The sequence below is a fragment of the Polypterus senegalus genome, chromosome 6, assembly GCF_016835505.1.
Source record: "Polypterus senegalus isolate Bchr_013 chromosome 6, ASM1683550v1, whole genome shotgun sequence".
NCBI lineage: Eukaryota > Metazoa > Chordata > Cladistia > Polypteriformes > Polypteridae > Polypterus > Polypterus senegalus.
In genome coordinates, this window is record NC_053159.1 from 135,568,709 (window position 1) to 135,585,776 (window position 17,068).

General features: G+C 38.8%; 1 protein-coding gene across 3 annotated transcripts in view; it reads right to left on the minus strand.

Annotated features, from left to right (window-relative positions):
- The window catches only part of LOC120531669 (WSC domain-containing protein 1-like), a 42,394-nt gene that overhangs the window by 15,519 nt on the left and 9,807 nt on the right, over positions 1-17,068 (minus strand). For all 3 annotated transcript variants that reach the window (XM_039757282.1, XM_039757285.1, XM_039757284.1), the window contains exons 2-6: positions 13,600-14,220; positions 12,154-12,268; positions 8,790-8,974; positions 3,711-3,832; positions 3,068-3,245 (exon numbers count right to left, since the gene is read on the minus strand). In XM_039757282.1, coding sequence (XP_039613216.1) covers positions 3,068-3,245; positions 3,711-3,832; positions 8,790-8,974; positions 12,154-12,268; positions 13,600-14,014 — 1,015 coding nt within the window. In that variant the 5' untranslated portion in view covers positions 14,015-14,220. The remainder of the gene's footprint in view (positions 1-3,067; positions 3,246-3,710; positions 3,833-8,789; positions 8,975-12,153; positions 12,269-13,599; positions 14,221-17,068) is intronic.

Consider the following 17,068-nt stretch of genomic DNA (forward strand, 5'->3'; position numbering starts at 1 on the left):
GTCGATGCACACCCTAGCCTAAGTCACTTACCTATCCTAACACATTTGCAAAATCATAATCTAGAACATAAAAACACACCTAAGCCACAGAAAAAGGAAATTGACATAAATATACTGTACTGTACACTGTACTGTAGTAACAGAAAAAATGACAAAAAATGAGTGTAAAAAAATTCCTTACCATTATTCCTTCTGATCTCTTTACAATGTCTAATTTCACTTCCATCATGATGGCTTTCCTCTTCTTCGAAGCACTACCATCTGAAGACTCCAACTTTCGTTTAGGAGCCATGATAAAGGCCACAAATTTGCCAAACAAAGCCACACAAACAGGAACACTTCCTCCGTGCTCAACAAAACTAGTTTGCCAACTCCCTCACTCATACGCTGCATTACTGCGTATTCTTCCACTGCGCACAACCAAACTAGTTCGTCCACATAGTCTGTAAGTATGACGCTAATGACGTAATCTAAAACACTCATGTCTCAATTTTTTTGTGTTTTTATGGAAGTGAGCATTGTAAACTCGAAATGTTGTATGTTGAAACGTTATAACCTGAGGACTCCCTCTAGTCGTAATAACCTCATTAATCCAAATCTGGTGGGGTAATGGTGAAATTAAACAAATACATGAAATTGTGGGTTGGGGGTGCTTCAAGTAGCGCTTCGGGAACCAAACCTTTGTTGTTCTAGCCACCTCACAGGATATCAATAATTTTTTCAAGTGACTTATTTGTTATTTTGTATTTGATCAATGTTCATTTTTGTTTATTCTAATATTATATAGTATTTTCACAAGCAAAGTGATACTTACTGCTCAGCTATCTAGCTTCTATAATTGTTTTCTTGGTCAATTTTAGAATTTATATGTCAACAGAAGGATTTTATAATCAGCTAGTGCTGCAAACATAACAACTGCTGTCATATAGTCCGCTTTCAGGTTTAATAAACACCACTGGCTTTCCTGGTAACACATAGCTGATACTACAGGGATGCCAGTCCAGGGCATACCAAATAAAACCACACTATCTCTCACTGTGAAAGTATTTTAAAGGCTAAAACATGTAGCTGTCCTCTTCTGATAACTATTCTACCAAAAAAGACATAGCAGTACTTGAAGCTGTGCAGTGGACAGCAACCAGTTGCATCCTTGGACTTAAGAACATGTCAGAGAATGAAGCCTGTTAATCTAGAGCAGAAAAGACTTCTCTGGGGACTAACTCCAGTTTTTCAAAATTCTCAAAGGCCTTGATAAAGTAGATCCAGCAGAATTCTTTCAATTTAAGGGTGCATCATGTACTCATGTACCCAGAGAAGAGCGACTACGCTCATTCCAGGGTTACAGGGGATGAATTATGAAGAAAGATTAAAAGAGCTGAGCCTTTTCAGTTTAAGCAAAAGAAGATTAAGAGGTAGCAAGACTGAAGTGTTTAAAATCATGAAGGGAATTAATACAGTGGGTCGTGACTGTTATTGAAAAATAAGTTCATCAGGGTAAGGGAAGTTTTTCTTTACATAGAGAACAACAGACAATTGGAATAAGCTACCAAGTAGCATCGTAGACAGTAAGACTTTAGGGACTTTTAAAACTCAACTTGATGTTTTTTAGAAAAATTAAGTGCATAGGACTGGTGAGCTTTGTTGGGTTGAATGGCCTGTTCTAATCTAGATTGTTCTAATGTTCAATGACACCAGCGGAAATTAAGGAGAAGTGCATTTAAGGCTGAAGCCAAGAAGCACTTTTTTTACGCAAAGAGTAATGGGAATCTGGAACAAACTACCAAGACATGTAGTTGAAGAAGATGCCTTGACAACCTTTAAGACGTATCTGGATGAGATATTAAACAAATGAGTTTGTTGGATTGAATGTTCTTCTCTCGTTTGTCAAATGTGTTACATTCTTGGTACTTAAAAATTACTACTGTCTTTTCTTGTAATGACACCTTCTAATGGGACATTCTTCTGTCCATTATCAAACTCACTTATTTCAGTTTGGGGATGAGAGTGGGCAGGAAGCAGCCCTAGTAGCAATGGGTACAAGGCAGGAGCCCAGAAATTGGCATCAGTTCATCAGAAGCCCCATACATGCACACTCACCATGCAATCTCTACACAAACTGTTTCTGGGCCAGAAATTTAGCTCAGAATCTAGGGCTATGTTGCAGCAATGCTGGCCACTGTGCCATTGTGCTTCACTCATATTCAATTAATATTTCAGAGCAGAAAATAAAGTTCGCTCTTAAGAAATATTACACTTCCCATAATAAATCAAATTTCTAGCTATTACCATTTATTCAGAAAGATAAATATATGTATTGTGTTCATCAATTCATCAATTAAAGACAAATCAATTCATCTTTGCACTCCCCAATGTCCACCCTGATTGTACTTCATTACTACTTTAATTTGCAGCTTTTCATAAAGAATTTAAATTGAGAAAAATTTAAATACTGTAGGCTAGTCCAAGGGGAAGTATGGACAGTATCATTGTAAATACCCAACAACATATTAATTCTTGCAATATACAGTCTTGTGTATCATCACCAAACAGATATCCATTCAGACGTTCAATCACTGACCGCAGCATCCTAGGACTTACACTTTCCCAACAATGCAAACCACTGCTTTGTAAAGGACTGTAAAGTATAGACAATTAGAGTATTAAAACATTCAAACAGTCTAAAAAATTATGGGAAACAGAAACTGTATCCCTGCAAGTCAAAGCTCATAATTGGCCATGAAAAGTTCAACAATGAAACAACACTCATTCCCTTCAGAGGCAAAAAGATCAGAACATAGGAATATTACAAACACCGAACATTCCCCATTCAAGGAAAATAAATGTGTACCTCATTCTCTCTCTCTCTCTGAACAAAGAGAAAACACATTTACATTCTGACATAAGACTGCAAATGAAGTTTAACAATTCTTGAGACTATAAGTCAATTAGGACTGAGCAAGTCATGGCAAACAGGACTGATATAGTGTTTATGGCAGCACAATTCTAGATTCCCTTTCAATGCTGTCTGCAGTACTGAACATCACACCCCTGTTGTACCAGTGCTCACCTTGCACAGGAGTCTGAAATGCTAAAACATGATCATTGTCTTCTGGAAAACCACCCCGGTCACTCTGGTTTGCTGCTCTTCCACAGTATTGGTCATCAAATTTCTGCTGGAGAGGGAAGTCAATGCTGGAATAACCACAGCAGCATTCAGACCTCTGAGTGATGGCTAGAGGAAATTCCTAAGAACAAAAGAGACCACAAGATGAATAACAGTATAGAGCTGGTAAGTCTAGTTATGAGTAAAATGTAAACAACAAGTGTTCCCCCTTGTCATGTACATAATAGGGTGTAGCCTTGGTGATATCCATTAGGGTTAAGATGAACAATAGGAACTTCTCTTTGAACAAAAGTGACCACAGCTGCATATTGACACCCAGTCCTCTATCCAAAACTTGGGGCAAATGTAGCTGGTAGGAGTATGACTAAGGTACCAAATGTAAATATTTACTTTTACCACGTTCATGTAGCCCCAAAATTAACATTATCAAAAGCCGTTCCATTGCCATCACCATTACCAAGGACGAAACCAAACAGGCAATATTTCACAATGCCATAGTTTCAAAGATTAAACCCATTTGGTGGGGGGTCTGATGCTAACAGAACCTAAATCAAACCTAACAAAACCTAAAGGTAACTTTTCTCACCTTGTCAGCGCAGAGCTCAACACAGGATTCAGATGTTAGGTTGGCATGACTGCAACACATTGAAAAAGCAGCACTCACATTCTTGGGCTTCTGGTAGCATCCACGATAATGCACATTCCTGTCTGGAAACAAGGAGAATGCTTTCATTTAACTTTTATGGGAATGAAACATTTTCTCACAAACATTTTCTAGATAAAATCTTTGGTTTCTCTGCCTGTCTTATAAACAATTGGAATTCGTTACATATATATCACCTTTTTCACCACTCAAAATGGTTTACACTGAAGTGAGGATCCACTTATACCACTACTAATGTGCAGCTTCTACATGGATGATGTGATGGCACCCATTATTGTGCCAGTGTGCTCTTCACACATTAGCTGTTAGATGGTGAAGAGGTGAGAGATAGTTAGCCAATTAAAGAAAGGGGGCCAGAATAACCAGACTCTGGTGGACAGTTTAGCCAGGACATTGGGATACAATGAGTCTTAGCCTGCCAACTTACAAGGCTTCTCCAATAAGCATCAACCATTCTCTTATCTTACTCCTAAGCTATAGGATATGCTTCTCTTGACTATCAAAACTACTTCTGGTGTACAGAACTTTCTCTTCTTTCACAAAGCACCTTAGGATTGCTTAAGGTGTGAACTCTTCTTAAAAAGAGTTTCCAGCATCCTATTCTATCGTTTGCTGCTTGCTGCTTTGTTGTTAAATATTTGTGTTATTTACTCTGCTAGTAGTGTGGTGCTGAGATGTCACCTGTTGCATGACTGCATTCAAATCCTAATTTGGGATCCTGAGGTGGTTCATTATGTGGTGGATGCGGCAACGTGTTGTATCAGTGCATGCTCCCAACCTCAGCCTCTCAATTCTGCAAGACTTCAACTATGTAAAATAATGCTGTTTTGATATGGCAATGAACTTTTCAATGTCTTGCCACATACTTAAAAATATTGCTCCTATACAGATATGTTGTAAGTTACCTTGGTCTGTCATCTTCTAAATCTACCGGTCAATGGTTTTAGAACACCTCAGCTTTTCCAGTTTTTCTTCAGATTTAATCAGCTGAAATGCAATAAGTGACCTAAGTGAAAGTCTCCTATTCACAGTAGAAACGGAGAATTGCCTTTTTTGACCAGTGTTAAACTGTACTTGATGCTATTGTTGAAGCTGTTGTTCTGTGAGGTGCCTATTAGGCAAGCTGGTGACTGCAGAAAATTGTCTTCTGATTGGATGATGACTTTGGGTCTGCCAGATCTCTTCCTATCAGAGCTTCTTACAGTTTCCAATTCCCTTAGGATTTTGTAGGACGCCATACTCACTGACATTGTTTTTGCCATTTCTTTAAATTAAAGGCCTACACTTCTAAAGGTAGTAATGCTCTGTCTCATTTCATTTGTTAATTGCAATTTTCTTGCCATTGTCACTGGAATTTGCAACTTTCTACAATGTAATATTGACCAAGTAGTACTTCAGAGGGTGTAGTACCACAGACTGTTCCAATTCTGCTTTAAGACAGACAAGAGGGTTTTTAAGTAATCAACAGAAGTCGAGATACCTGTGCAAATTGTTTGATTCAGCTTGCAAGGCTTAATTTACTTTAAATTGCTACAGAACATCTGTAGGCTGTAATCTATTAGCCGTTCCCTAAAAAAGGCCCATTTGTAACATTCCGAAATTTCCCTTTTTTCAGGTTTTGCTAACCTAAACTTTAAATTTAAACCTCTGGCAGTTTACTTCTTATCTTTTCAACATTTTAGGCTATTCATTGCATTTCTAAACTGATTAAATTTAAAGAAAAACTGAGGAATTCTAAATGTTTTGACCGCTAGTGTACATATGAAGTCCATGAATATGTCATAATGCAGCACAACATTTATTTTAGGGCCAGAAAGGGACAGAGCATGCCCTGTGAGCAAACAGGTGTAAGGCTTGAACCAGCCCTAAAGGGGAGCCAGTCCCTAGCCTGCCCAATTCACACACACACACATTTTATATTTAGAACCTCCAATTGACTTTGCACATGTTTAGGTTTGGATCGAAAACCATAATACCTGTAGAAAGCCCACATAAACACAAAAAGAAATTCAAACCTTAGATAGACAGTGGTTTTCAAACCCATATAATAATAATAAGAAAAATATGAATAAGGAAGCAACATTTCCAGTGCCTGTTCTGTCATCAAAAAGAATTCCCAACTCTTAAGTGTTCCTGCATCTCTTGAATTCACACTGTTTTCCCACAGTGAGGATCTAAATAATCCGATTCAAATTAGAAAATAATGAAAATAACTATGGGAGGTTATGCCCATTTTCTCTAAAACACCTTAGACCAAGTCTCCTCTCCCCCTTCCTCCAGCATCTGCATTGACATTAAGCAGTCATTCAGAACCCTATTGAAACAATCATTAAGTCACAGCTATTTGTCTCCAGCAATCTTTAATGAGTCCCTGGGCCAACAAGAATAGATGTTAAAGGAGCACCCATAATAAATTATGCTGAGCTTTATCTTGAGGCCAGTTTCCCTGAACACAATGCTCCACCCTGAGTAGATTCATAATTGATAATATCAGTATGATTATATTAACATACTTGAATAGCATGATGATAATCTCAAAAGCCTGAAAGCCTGCTGACTCGTCACTGTCTCATTGTGCCTCCCAAATTGGCACACACATTTGCCATGTTACTGTAGTTTATGAGAGATCCTGTCAGCTGAAACTCGTGGGCAGATGGTAGAACATAGAGGGCAGCTAAGCCACAAGAGTTCCAAACCAGAGATGAAAGGTTTCACCCCAAAAACACTTGAAAAGCAAATTTTTGTAAAACAGTCCACTGGCTTATAGGTAACTGGGAAGAAAAAAAATTGAGAAAAAAAGTCATCTTGCTCCTTTTCAGAATGAATCATTCATGAATGTGCAGCAATTCAGCCAAAGTGAGTTTCCTTTATTTATTTTCCACTACATAAACAAAAGCAGAATTTTCAGACTTAGCAGAGCTGAAAGCGCATTTCATTAGCTCTACTTCCCCCTCCTTGTGCTGGCATATGCATCTACCAGCTGCCAAAGTTTCCTGAAAACAATGAATGGAGAAAGAAGGCTTTGAAATGGGGCTCTCAGAGTCCCAGCATAAAAACCTTGTGGGGTCAGCATAAGGACTCTATAACATAAGTAAGGTAAGTCTTGACCACCATCAGTACAGCTTGAGGGCCTTGAAGAGAGTCAGTAAAACATGGCTTGACACCTTAGTGAAGATAGCCTGCCTTCTGAGAGCTGCATGTCTTGTGGCTTCACATAAGGCCAGTCAAAGGTCCAAATACTTCAGAGTGGAGAAAACACAAAGAGGATGAAATAAATGGAATCTAAACTGCAAGCTGTGATGTTACCACTGAAAGCCAACTCATACAAACAACTAGGAATCCATACATTCTTCCTTAATAACAGGCAAATCCAGAATACCCAAATACAAGGAGGGGGCTGCTGATTGAACACAAATTCATCACCTAATTGTTTGGACCTGCCAAAAATGAATGAGTATGTCTAAAAAAATATTTGAAATGAGTTGACCTTGCAGCAATGCTTCCTAAAATAAAACAGCAGAGAACAACATCTCAATGGCTTGTTTATATCACTGACATACACTGAAAGAAGTGAGAAGATCCAAACCTGAAAAGCAGAGTATGCTAAACTAGAAACTGAATTGGGATTCATCTGAACTGGAAATATAAGTTTGTGCACTCTGTGTCCCTCAATTTTAATAAGATGAAGAGACTCAAAGCAGTAATGCACAGAGAGTCAATGTACTGAACAGTGAACTGGGTGATCAGATCATGTCTGTTAACCATCAGGAGGTGAGTACATTCTTAAAAGGACAGCTAGACAGTCAATGGCTGTATAACGATTCACTGTCTGTTTGCACTGTTGCTCTCTTTTAAGAAAATGAAGAGAATCAACAAAGGGACACGCAACAATCCAATGACTGAAATTATAACCACAACAGAAAGTCAGCGCTCCAATAATAATAATAATAATAATCTATTTTATTGAGATAGCACCTTTCCATGCTCAATTCATTGTGGATGAAGACATTCAACAATGGGAGTCAAAGGGAATCATTGGCTATACTTGGAAATCAAACTGAGAAACAGTGTTTCTACACTGTGCATATAATCCTCAACCTCCAAAGAGGTGAGATGACTCTAAAAAAGGAACCAGTTGCTGTAATGAAGTCTGAACTGGGAAAAGAAAGATTTAAGAAGATGAAATATCCTAAAAAAGGAAATCAAATGTGGTCTTAGGTTAAACTGTGTCTTCACACAGAGCACATTAAAAATAGAAGGTTGTGAGCTGCAACACAATGAAACAGTAATTACTAATGGCTGAACTGGAACCAAATGAGGTGTCAAGGTCTCTGCAAACTAACCCTTTCAGATTAAAAATGGTAACTCAATATAAAGACACAAGGGAAATTAGATGCATATATTTGATCTAACTCACTATTTATGGGCTCAGTGTTCTTGTCTTCATAAAGACGAGGAGACCCAACACAGGCAATCAAGGAAAGTTAATGGCTGAAACTAAACTCAACAAAACTAAACTAAACTAAAGTAAAGTAAACTAAACTATATTTCTTATGTCCTCATCTTGTAAAGGTTGAAAGACCTGTCAGCCTTTACAAGACGAGGACATAAGAAATGGTGACACCCAAGTAGTCAATGAATCATTGTCTTTATGAACTTTATTCCTAAGCTTCAATGACTCAACACTGGGTGTCAGACAGAGTCACTAGCACATTTAGGATTTAAGATATATTTGTATTAATCCCTTTTTTGAAGCCTCATCTGAAAGATACAAGATACAAGACACATTAATGGAATGGCTTCTAAATAAGAAGACTCCTGCCATTGAACTTTTCAGATGCTGCCCACACTCATGCAAACAAGAAAAGTCACCAAGTTGTGGGTTAGTTTTGCAGGTCCCTAGGAACTGCTCTGTTTCACATGCTACATACACTGCATGGCTGCCTTTCCTGTCTTTCTTCTCTATCCTGCCACTTGGCTGCAGACTGCATATTCACCCACATTTCCTGGAGCCGGGGTGTAAGTTCTCCACTTTGTAGATGGAAAGTCGGCCAACGCCACCACAAATGGTGCCCTTCTCGCCTTTGCAGTCCAAGTTGCAGTCTTCCTCACGCATCCTGGTTGCTGTGATCCGATTGCCGCAGTAACACTCTGCACCGTACTCCAGGCCTGCAAACAGGTAACCACTATAACAAAACCAGATCACACCAGTTGTGAGGTGAGGACTGATAAAAAACAAAATGAAATCAATCTGATTTAATTTTATATAGTACCTTATTTAAGAATAATGATCACAAAGAGGTGTCAACAGCAATTCAAATTATAGTATATCCAAGTATAACAAATAGACATCAACAGGAAAGAGAAAGGTAGAGAAAAAACAAACAAACAAACAAAACAGCAACAGAAAAAAAGAGTACTGTGAGGAAGTTTAAAAAAACTTCATACCAGCCAACCACATGAAATTGAGATGACATGGCTCTTCAGCATGAACTTGACGGATGAGCTCTACAGAATATATGGACTGGAAAGATGGCACATGATGATAACATATGTTTGGACACAAATCCATAAGCTAAGTTCCATCAAACAGGAGACAACTTAAGGAAGAGTGAAGGCCACAATAAAATAAGAATTCATCAATGAGAGAATATGGTTTGTGCATCATTCCAGGTGGGCTATCAAGTGTAAAAGTATTGTAAGCTTCTTAAGCTTGAGCTTGACTAATCCTAACCCAGCAAGAAAGCATAGAAAGATGCATGAGCATGCTGAGTTTTTGTGAACTTTCTCTACTGCCTAACAAAAAATCTGCCTAATCAGAGAATGATAGGACGGTTTAAGAGGGGTGGTATGTCAAACCAGGGGACAGGAACCTATAGATCATGGACAAGGTAATATATAGTCCTGTTAGTCCAACAGACAGGTGCTGGAAATGTCCCATGTTTGACAGTACAATAAATGAGACTCTACAAGGAACACAGTTTGCATGGTGTTTTGTACAATTTATCAGATGTGGACCCCAACATACTGTATGTGAGTGGAAGGAGTGGTGTGGGATGAAACCTCAGGTCTCTCCTGAAGTTAATTTGATTAATATTAAACAGTACTTTGGTTATAGCTTTTTGGATGTTTCCAATCAATGTAACTAATTTCAGTCAGTCTTATTCACTTCATGGATTACAATGTGTAATGTTCCCTAAGGACACTAAGAGCACATGGTGGCAGATGTAGTTATATGGGACATTTCTGTTCCTGAAATGCAGGAAGGGGTAACTGTGGAGGCCCATACTAGCTATAGTATTGCAGGGACACCAGGATTCACTAGGTAGATTTCTAGTCTATGCAGGCCAGTGCCAGACCCAGTGGTCATTCTGGATAAAACTTGAAGTGACCCTTAAAGAGGAATAAAACCCTCTCTGGTGCAGAACATTTGTATTTGGGAAATACGGTCAGGGCAAGAGCTTAACTGGAAACAGGAAAAGAGCCCAGAGGTGTGATAAGACATGGACAGGAGGTAGCAGACAGGAGTGTCAATTGCATAATGGGTAGGAGGTGAATTACTCATTATAATGATTACATAGGGTTCTAACTTTAAGCCCATAAGGAAAAAAAAATTGTCCCCGTTGTATTCATTTTGTATAAGTAAGGCGTTGTATTGTGTGTTTTGGCCTCACTCAGGTTTTGAAGATGATATACCTCTATCTTCAAAAGCACCTGCAGTGTTTGTTACATACAACAGGATCACTTAAGCCAGCATCACACTTTCCTCATCACTTTACATTCTAGTCATCATTTATATCATCTTAAGAAAATTTGCTGATTGTTGCCACCTTTTACCATCATTTGTGTAGTGTGACTCGGTCATAGCACTCATAACAGCTCCAACAGCTCTACATACTGGTATGATTTTGTTGTAACTAGTTGCATATTGTAAGGATGGGCTCTTTGTCTTTGAGAAGTAATGAGCACTCAACTGGAAATATAAAGCATACAGTGCCCTCAAACAGCAACTGCAAGGAAAGAAGGAAAGCAAAGGAGAGGTGTGTAAAACTTTGGGTGCAACATTGATGATAGATGTCTGTCTGACATTTTGTGCTTAATTTCATGCAGTGTTCCTCTTCTTATTCTGATGTGCTCCATGCTTATTGGCTGACAAAATGAAGAAGCCTCATGGTACTTTTACAATGCAATACAAGATTTGGAACCATAATGAAAATCATAAGGGACTCATTGAATCACTCTTAGAGGCAACTACATTCAGCATCTACATTCATTAAATTTGAGATGTTCTCCTACTAGAATTCAAGGTTGAATCTTGAGGGACAGTTAGGACTTTCAAATTTGATATTATTGCAATGTTCAGTTTGAGTATATGATACTGCATCATGATCTTGTTCTGTTATAAACTCTTAATTGTTTCATATTAAATAATTATTGCTTGATTGATTATTTAATTGATTGATTTAAATTTCAGGATAAAGTAAACATTTCTTGGTTAGAAAAACAGAAGTTTTAAGGTATGATTGTTGCACTCACTACACATGGTGCTGGATATTGAAGGTGTGTTGCATGTTGATTAGCACATGCAAATAACAATTTCACTACACTCTGTTTATGTGGTAGTGTTGACCATAAGAACTTATGATTTACTTTATGCAGAACATTCAGGAAGGACCTGGATGTTACTTGAGGTTCCAGTGTATAGTCCGGTCATGCCAGATGCCTGGATTTACAGAAGGTACAAATGCATGGACAAAAAAGTTGGCAAATCCCACACTCTGGATTCCCTAATTTCTCCACAAGATAATGAATACATTATCATAATTAATCAATTTTCTAAACTTATTTAATCCATTACAGGATTGTGAAGTATTGAAGCCTATCCCAGCAGCACTAAATACAGGGCAAAAACTAGTAAGTCACAGGTGCAGTCACTCACCCTTCAAAACTTAAAATATCCTGCATAGCTTTAGTATGTGAGAGAAAACTAAAGTGCTCCACCCAGACAAAGATAATATCGAGATATGGAAACTACATGCAAACAGAAGCCAAGCTGAGATTTGCACCAAGGACATTTCAGCTATGATGAAGTTTCATTAACTGTTGTGACACTATAACACTTCAAACTTCAACATTTAAAATATCATGTGCCCATTGCTGCTGGGATAGGCTACAGCCCATTATGATCATGGAATAAGTAGGCTGGGAAGTTAGATGAAGAAATGAACCAAAGAAGATAGTAAAGATAACAATCATGGCTCATTTGTTATGAGTTAATAATAGAAGTGGTTAAAGAATCTCATCCTGTAACTTGTTTATGCTTTAAATACCCAGTCTGTCCCAGGATTCCATTATACCGACTTACCTTTCTGAACATGTGTCCCGGCACATAGAACTGGTCATTTTCCGGAAATCATAAAACACTGTCCCTTTCAAAGCTCTTGACTTAGCATCGTCCATGAAACAGCCGACATATGTGCCTTTGAAAATAATGATACAGACTGTAATCAGGAAAGAATGGATCCAAGCTATTATCTCTTTTAACTTTTTCTTTATATGTCTACAACAAATCTGGTTTCCAGACTATGCAAATGGAAGTGTACCTAACTGGGAATGTCACTTGAAGAAAGAAGGCAAAGCTTGCCTGCTCTTGGGGCTTACTTAGTTACAAACTCATCATAGCTTCCACAAGGCACATGCCCTCCAGAATTCCATTATGCAGTGTATGTCCTATTACCATTAGACACTCATTAGGCATTTGATTTATGATGACCAAGTTTCATAAACATGCAATATCACATCATGGAAACACCAGGTTTCCGAGACTGCTAAAGTAGTTCAGAAACACTGAACTTTAATGGAGATTGTCTGTTGCATTGAGGCAGACCCTCAACATAGACAATCATCAGCATGCAGACCTTTTGGTTTGCAATTGGTATGCTTGGGGGACAGTTGAGGTGCCTCTTTTTATTCTAACTGATTTGGAAGTGTGCTGTTTCCTCATTTTAGGGCAGCACTTGCTGATCTAAACTACCTAAACAACATGTACTTGTGCTTACTTCAGAATGCTGTGTGCAGATCTACTTAATCAGGAAAAGGTAAACAAAATTATTCCAGGTGTAAATTCAGTCTTTTTTGAAGCACTTGCATCTGCTAAAAAACACATTGTTATTTTCATAATGGGAATGCAGAAAAAAGGCAATCTAATGTAGCATGGTTTCAAACAATATCTGATTAACAGTTCAAAGAGAGCAAAAATCTGCTAGTCCATACACCAGATGTGATGCTAGTGACCACTGATGAGCAATTTGGCAAATGCCAAAATTATATCTTCCGTTTTCCTAACCTGTTTTATCCAAATTCCCATCCCTGTAACATTTGGTACAAGACAGTGATGAACCTTGGAAAAGGCACCAATTCATTGTTGGGCATACACACCATGGGATAATTGACAGTGTGTAATCAAACTAATGCACATATCTTTGGGATATGAAAGGAAAGCTGGAGCAACTGGAGAAGAAACTACTCAGGCAGAATGGAACAGCTTTCAAACAGACAATGACTAGGCATGGCATTGTAACTTAATCTCTTACAACAATAAGGCACCAACTGTGCCATCTAAGATTACATCATTTTTTCACAAGTGGAGCACAGACAGTGTCTTGATCAGAACCAAAAAGTAAGTCAGAGTTAAGGATTATGGTTAAAGTCCTATGGACCTTGTCACTCCTCAAAGCTTCATGCCCAGAACTGTGTGGCTCTGCTTCAGCTGTTCTGGTGACTCTTTGGGTGCAAGGGCATTTGTACTCACCCTTATGCTTGATTTTTCTTTTGGCTGTTCCTTGTTCAGCTCTAGGCTCTTGCTCAGTCATAAGGCTGTGAAACCAACGTCGCCTGAGATGTCTAATTTCTAAATTGCGAGACATCAGCCAGCGAGGTCCATTGTTTGGATTCTGCCTAGGTCCCATGCCATCCCCAGGTTCTTGGGAACTCAGTCTCCAGGGATTTGCCAACTTCGAAGAATCCATCATTGTACTTCGAGTAATGGGGGCAGGTGATGGGGCAGTCATAAACTGGACAGGGCCTCGTGACCCCACCTGAATGACAAAGCCTGCCCTCTGCAGTAGTAGCAAGCTCCCAGCCATGAGGTACGCTGCCGCCAGAAACAGAAAGAAGAACTGGGTCCGTCTGAGAAATCTCTGAAGACGGTAGAAAGGTTTGGCCATGCCCCTCCTTCCTCCTTCCCCTTAAAAGGAAGAAAAACTGTCTAGAGTGCCATCTGGTGGAACCTCCATACAGACACTGGGTATCTGCTTCCATCTCTACCAGACAACATAGGATCCATCATATTGAAAAGAACAGGTTTAGAGTGGCTCAACGAAGCCGTAAGTAAGAAGCCATGGTGTATTAATGTGGGTTCATCTCAGAGAACCTGCAGCAAAAGAAAATATAATTGAGTGAAGGGGCCATAAATACAAATCCAGATAAGCACCAACAGTGCAATATGTTTTAATAGTATGGGACTAATAGGAGAAGTACACATGTAGGACTTTTAAAATGCAGGCTGATAATCTTAATAAAACCATATATTGGACTAAGAAAGTTATATTTGAAAACTGAGTAGCTGTAATTTAAAGCACAGTATGTTCCCAAAGAGCAGGAGCAATGAACTGATGAAAACATATGTTTAATAATCTGTCCATGTCCTGGACTTACAGATTCCATTGAAGGGTTGTGAGAGCTAAATGGCTAGTCTGGCAACATCCAACACAAGGAAGGAAGCAACGATGGATAGGAGGCCACACACAATGGGCCAGTTTAGTGAGACTATCCCCCCATTTCCTGCACCCGCTTAATACAATTCCACAACTACTGTGTATCAGAGCAGCATGGGACAAAAGGCAGGCACCAGGCACTTGTCACAAGCAACATATGTGCATATGGGCTTACAGGGTCCTTATTGTCATGTCTACTGTGTACAGTGAAATTAGTACTTGAATATGCTAACCAACATGCCACACATCACTATCATTATTGAGTATAGCAACTTTACCTCAAAACTTCTCCCTTATATGAAAAATCTCAGAACAAATTTGTCTTTAACAGATATAGGATTAATAAACCTCCTGCTACCTTGGACATCTGAAGTAGCTTTAAACAAAAGATTCTGTTATTCCAAATAAAGGATGAAATCATTCCACACATATTTACTCATATCAGGAAAACTTAGAGATGTGATCCACCATTCATTCATCCATTTCCTACACTCTCCTAATCTAATTTAGGGCTATGCAGATCTGGAATCATCTTACAAGCGTCGGGCATAATATAAAGAGTCAACCCTTGAGAGGACATTAGTTTATCACAAGCTACAATATGAAAACTCTGTCCATACACTCTTAAAATAAATGGTTCTAAAACCTTACTGGGTTGTGTGCCTCTTCATAGAAACCATCATAAACACAACAAAAGAGCCACAAAAAGGTTTGGGGCAGCCACCCGTATATTATTCCTGGCTGCAGAATGGATATTAATAACGCACAAATGTGTACAGACTGGAGTCCACAACAGAACTGATTTGATAGCCCAAAGACATCAGCTTTAAAAGAGATTGGAGGTAGTGACATCATCAGTGTGGCTGGAATTCGAAGTGGTGTCATTGGACCAGAACCGGAAGTGACGTCATCACTGGGGCTAGAAGCAGAAATGGCGTCATTAAGGCCAGAACCGGAAGTGACGTCCTCTGGGCCAGGCGGGACTTCCCGTAACTGGTCTGCAGAGAAGTGAGAGAAAGAGTTAGTGCACTCCGTCAACACCCTGGTCTGGCATGGAATTACTTTCATTCAGGCCCTTTAGCTGCCTCTCATGCACATATGTGTAACAAAACGTTTCCTGATATAGAGCCACTTCATTCTGGGAATGGCTCTTTGAATATGAAATTGTTTTTTGGGGTTTTGATACGCTTTCAATCCAATCTAAGGTTTTTGATAAGTCTCAGCTTTTTAAAGACTCACTACTTCAGTTTAGCATACCCTGAGTAGAGCTACTGATAAGCTGTGTATACTGCATCTCTCTTGTTAGCCATTATTACTTAAATATAAGTAATACAATATGTATAAACTGTTACGAACCCTCCCTGATTCTATTTCTCTTCTTGGTATCTTCATGTGGCACTTGGTATCATTGCTCTACTGCCAGGTTGTTTCCCTGCCTATGGAAAATTCATCTCAGATGAAGGAGCTCTGGAATCATTAGATAGAAAAGTCCTTCCATTAGGTTGGCTGGCCTAGCACTGATTCAACTGTAGAATGGCCAGTAGGAGGTTGGTGGCTTGTTAGACAAGATATCCAGGATTCTGACTGTGTCTGGCATGTCTAGCTCCATTTCTGCAATCAGGCCATGTTTCTATATTTAGCTGATGGATGGACATTGTTTGTTTTTTTTAGTTTTATTAATTAATGTGTACTTTGTTTCTGAGGTATTTGAACAAATCTGTATCCTTACTATTGGGAGCAGCCAAAAGAAGAAGAAGAAGACATGTGATAGGTTTGTATTTAGTGAGTGGTAAAATCTATTGTGGCACTCTGCTCCTACACTTGGTGATGAGCGCTGCAGTTTGTACTGTTGTATTGTGTTTCTGAGGTGGAAATGATAGATCGGCCAACTTGCTACGTGAATAAGATTACTTGTATTCTGTATTTACCCCATTTTTGACAATCATTACATACCCAATCTACCTGGAGGTCTGTCTCTGAATTGTCCTTTCCAAGACTTCTCCCATTTTGTTCTATGTTTTTTGGAAGTAAAGACTGGAGGCTTTCAACCAGGGCCTGTTAAAGCCTATTGGTGCATTCCTTGTGTGATTTTGGGCTATACAATCAATAAACTGTTGTTGTTTCTAATATGTGGACAAAACAGAAATCTTGAAGGTTTGGCACCTTTATTTTTAAGAGTGTATTATGCTAGTTTAGTATCAACAGTCAATCTAAAGTGCCTGAGAAAATCCAAGCAGACATTGGGACTGAAATGATGCACATGCTTGGTTTTGAACCCTGTGTTCTGCTGCTGTTAAGCGGCAGAACTAATCACTGCCCATTATTCAAAAGCTACAGATAAATTACAACCGGGTATGAAAAAAAAAATAATAATCCACCCTCAATACAATGAAAAAATTAAGAAAATCCAATCTATTATGAATCACTAAGCTGAAAGAAACAGAACGTCAATAGAAAAAAAATCCACGCTGACTAAAGCTCAAGGGAGAAAATGCAGAGGCCCGT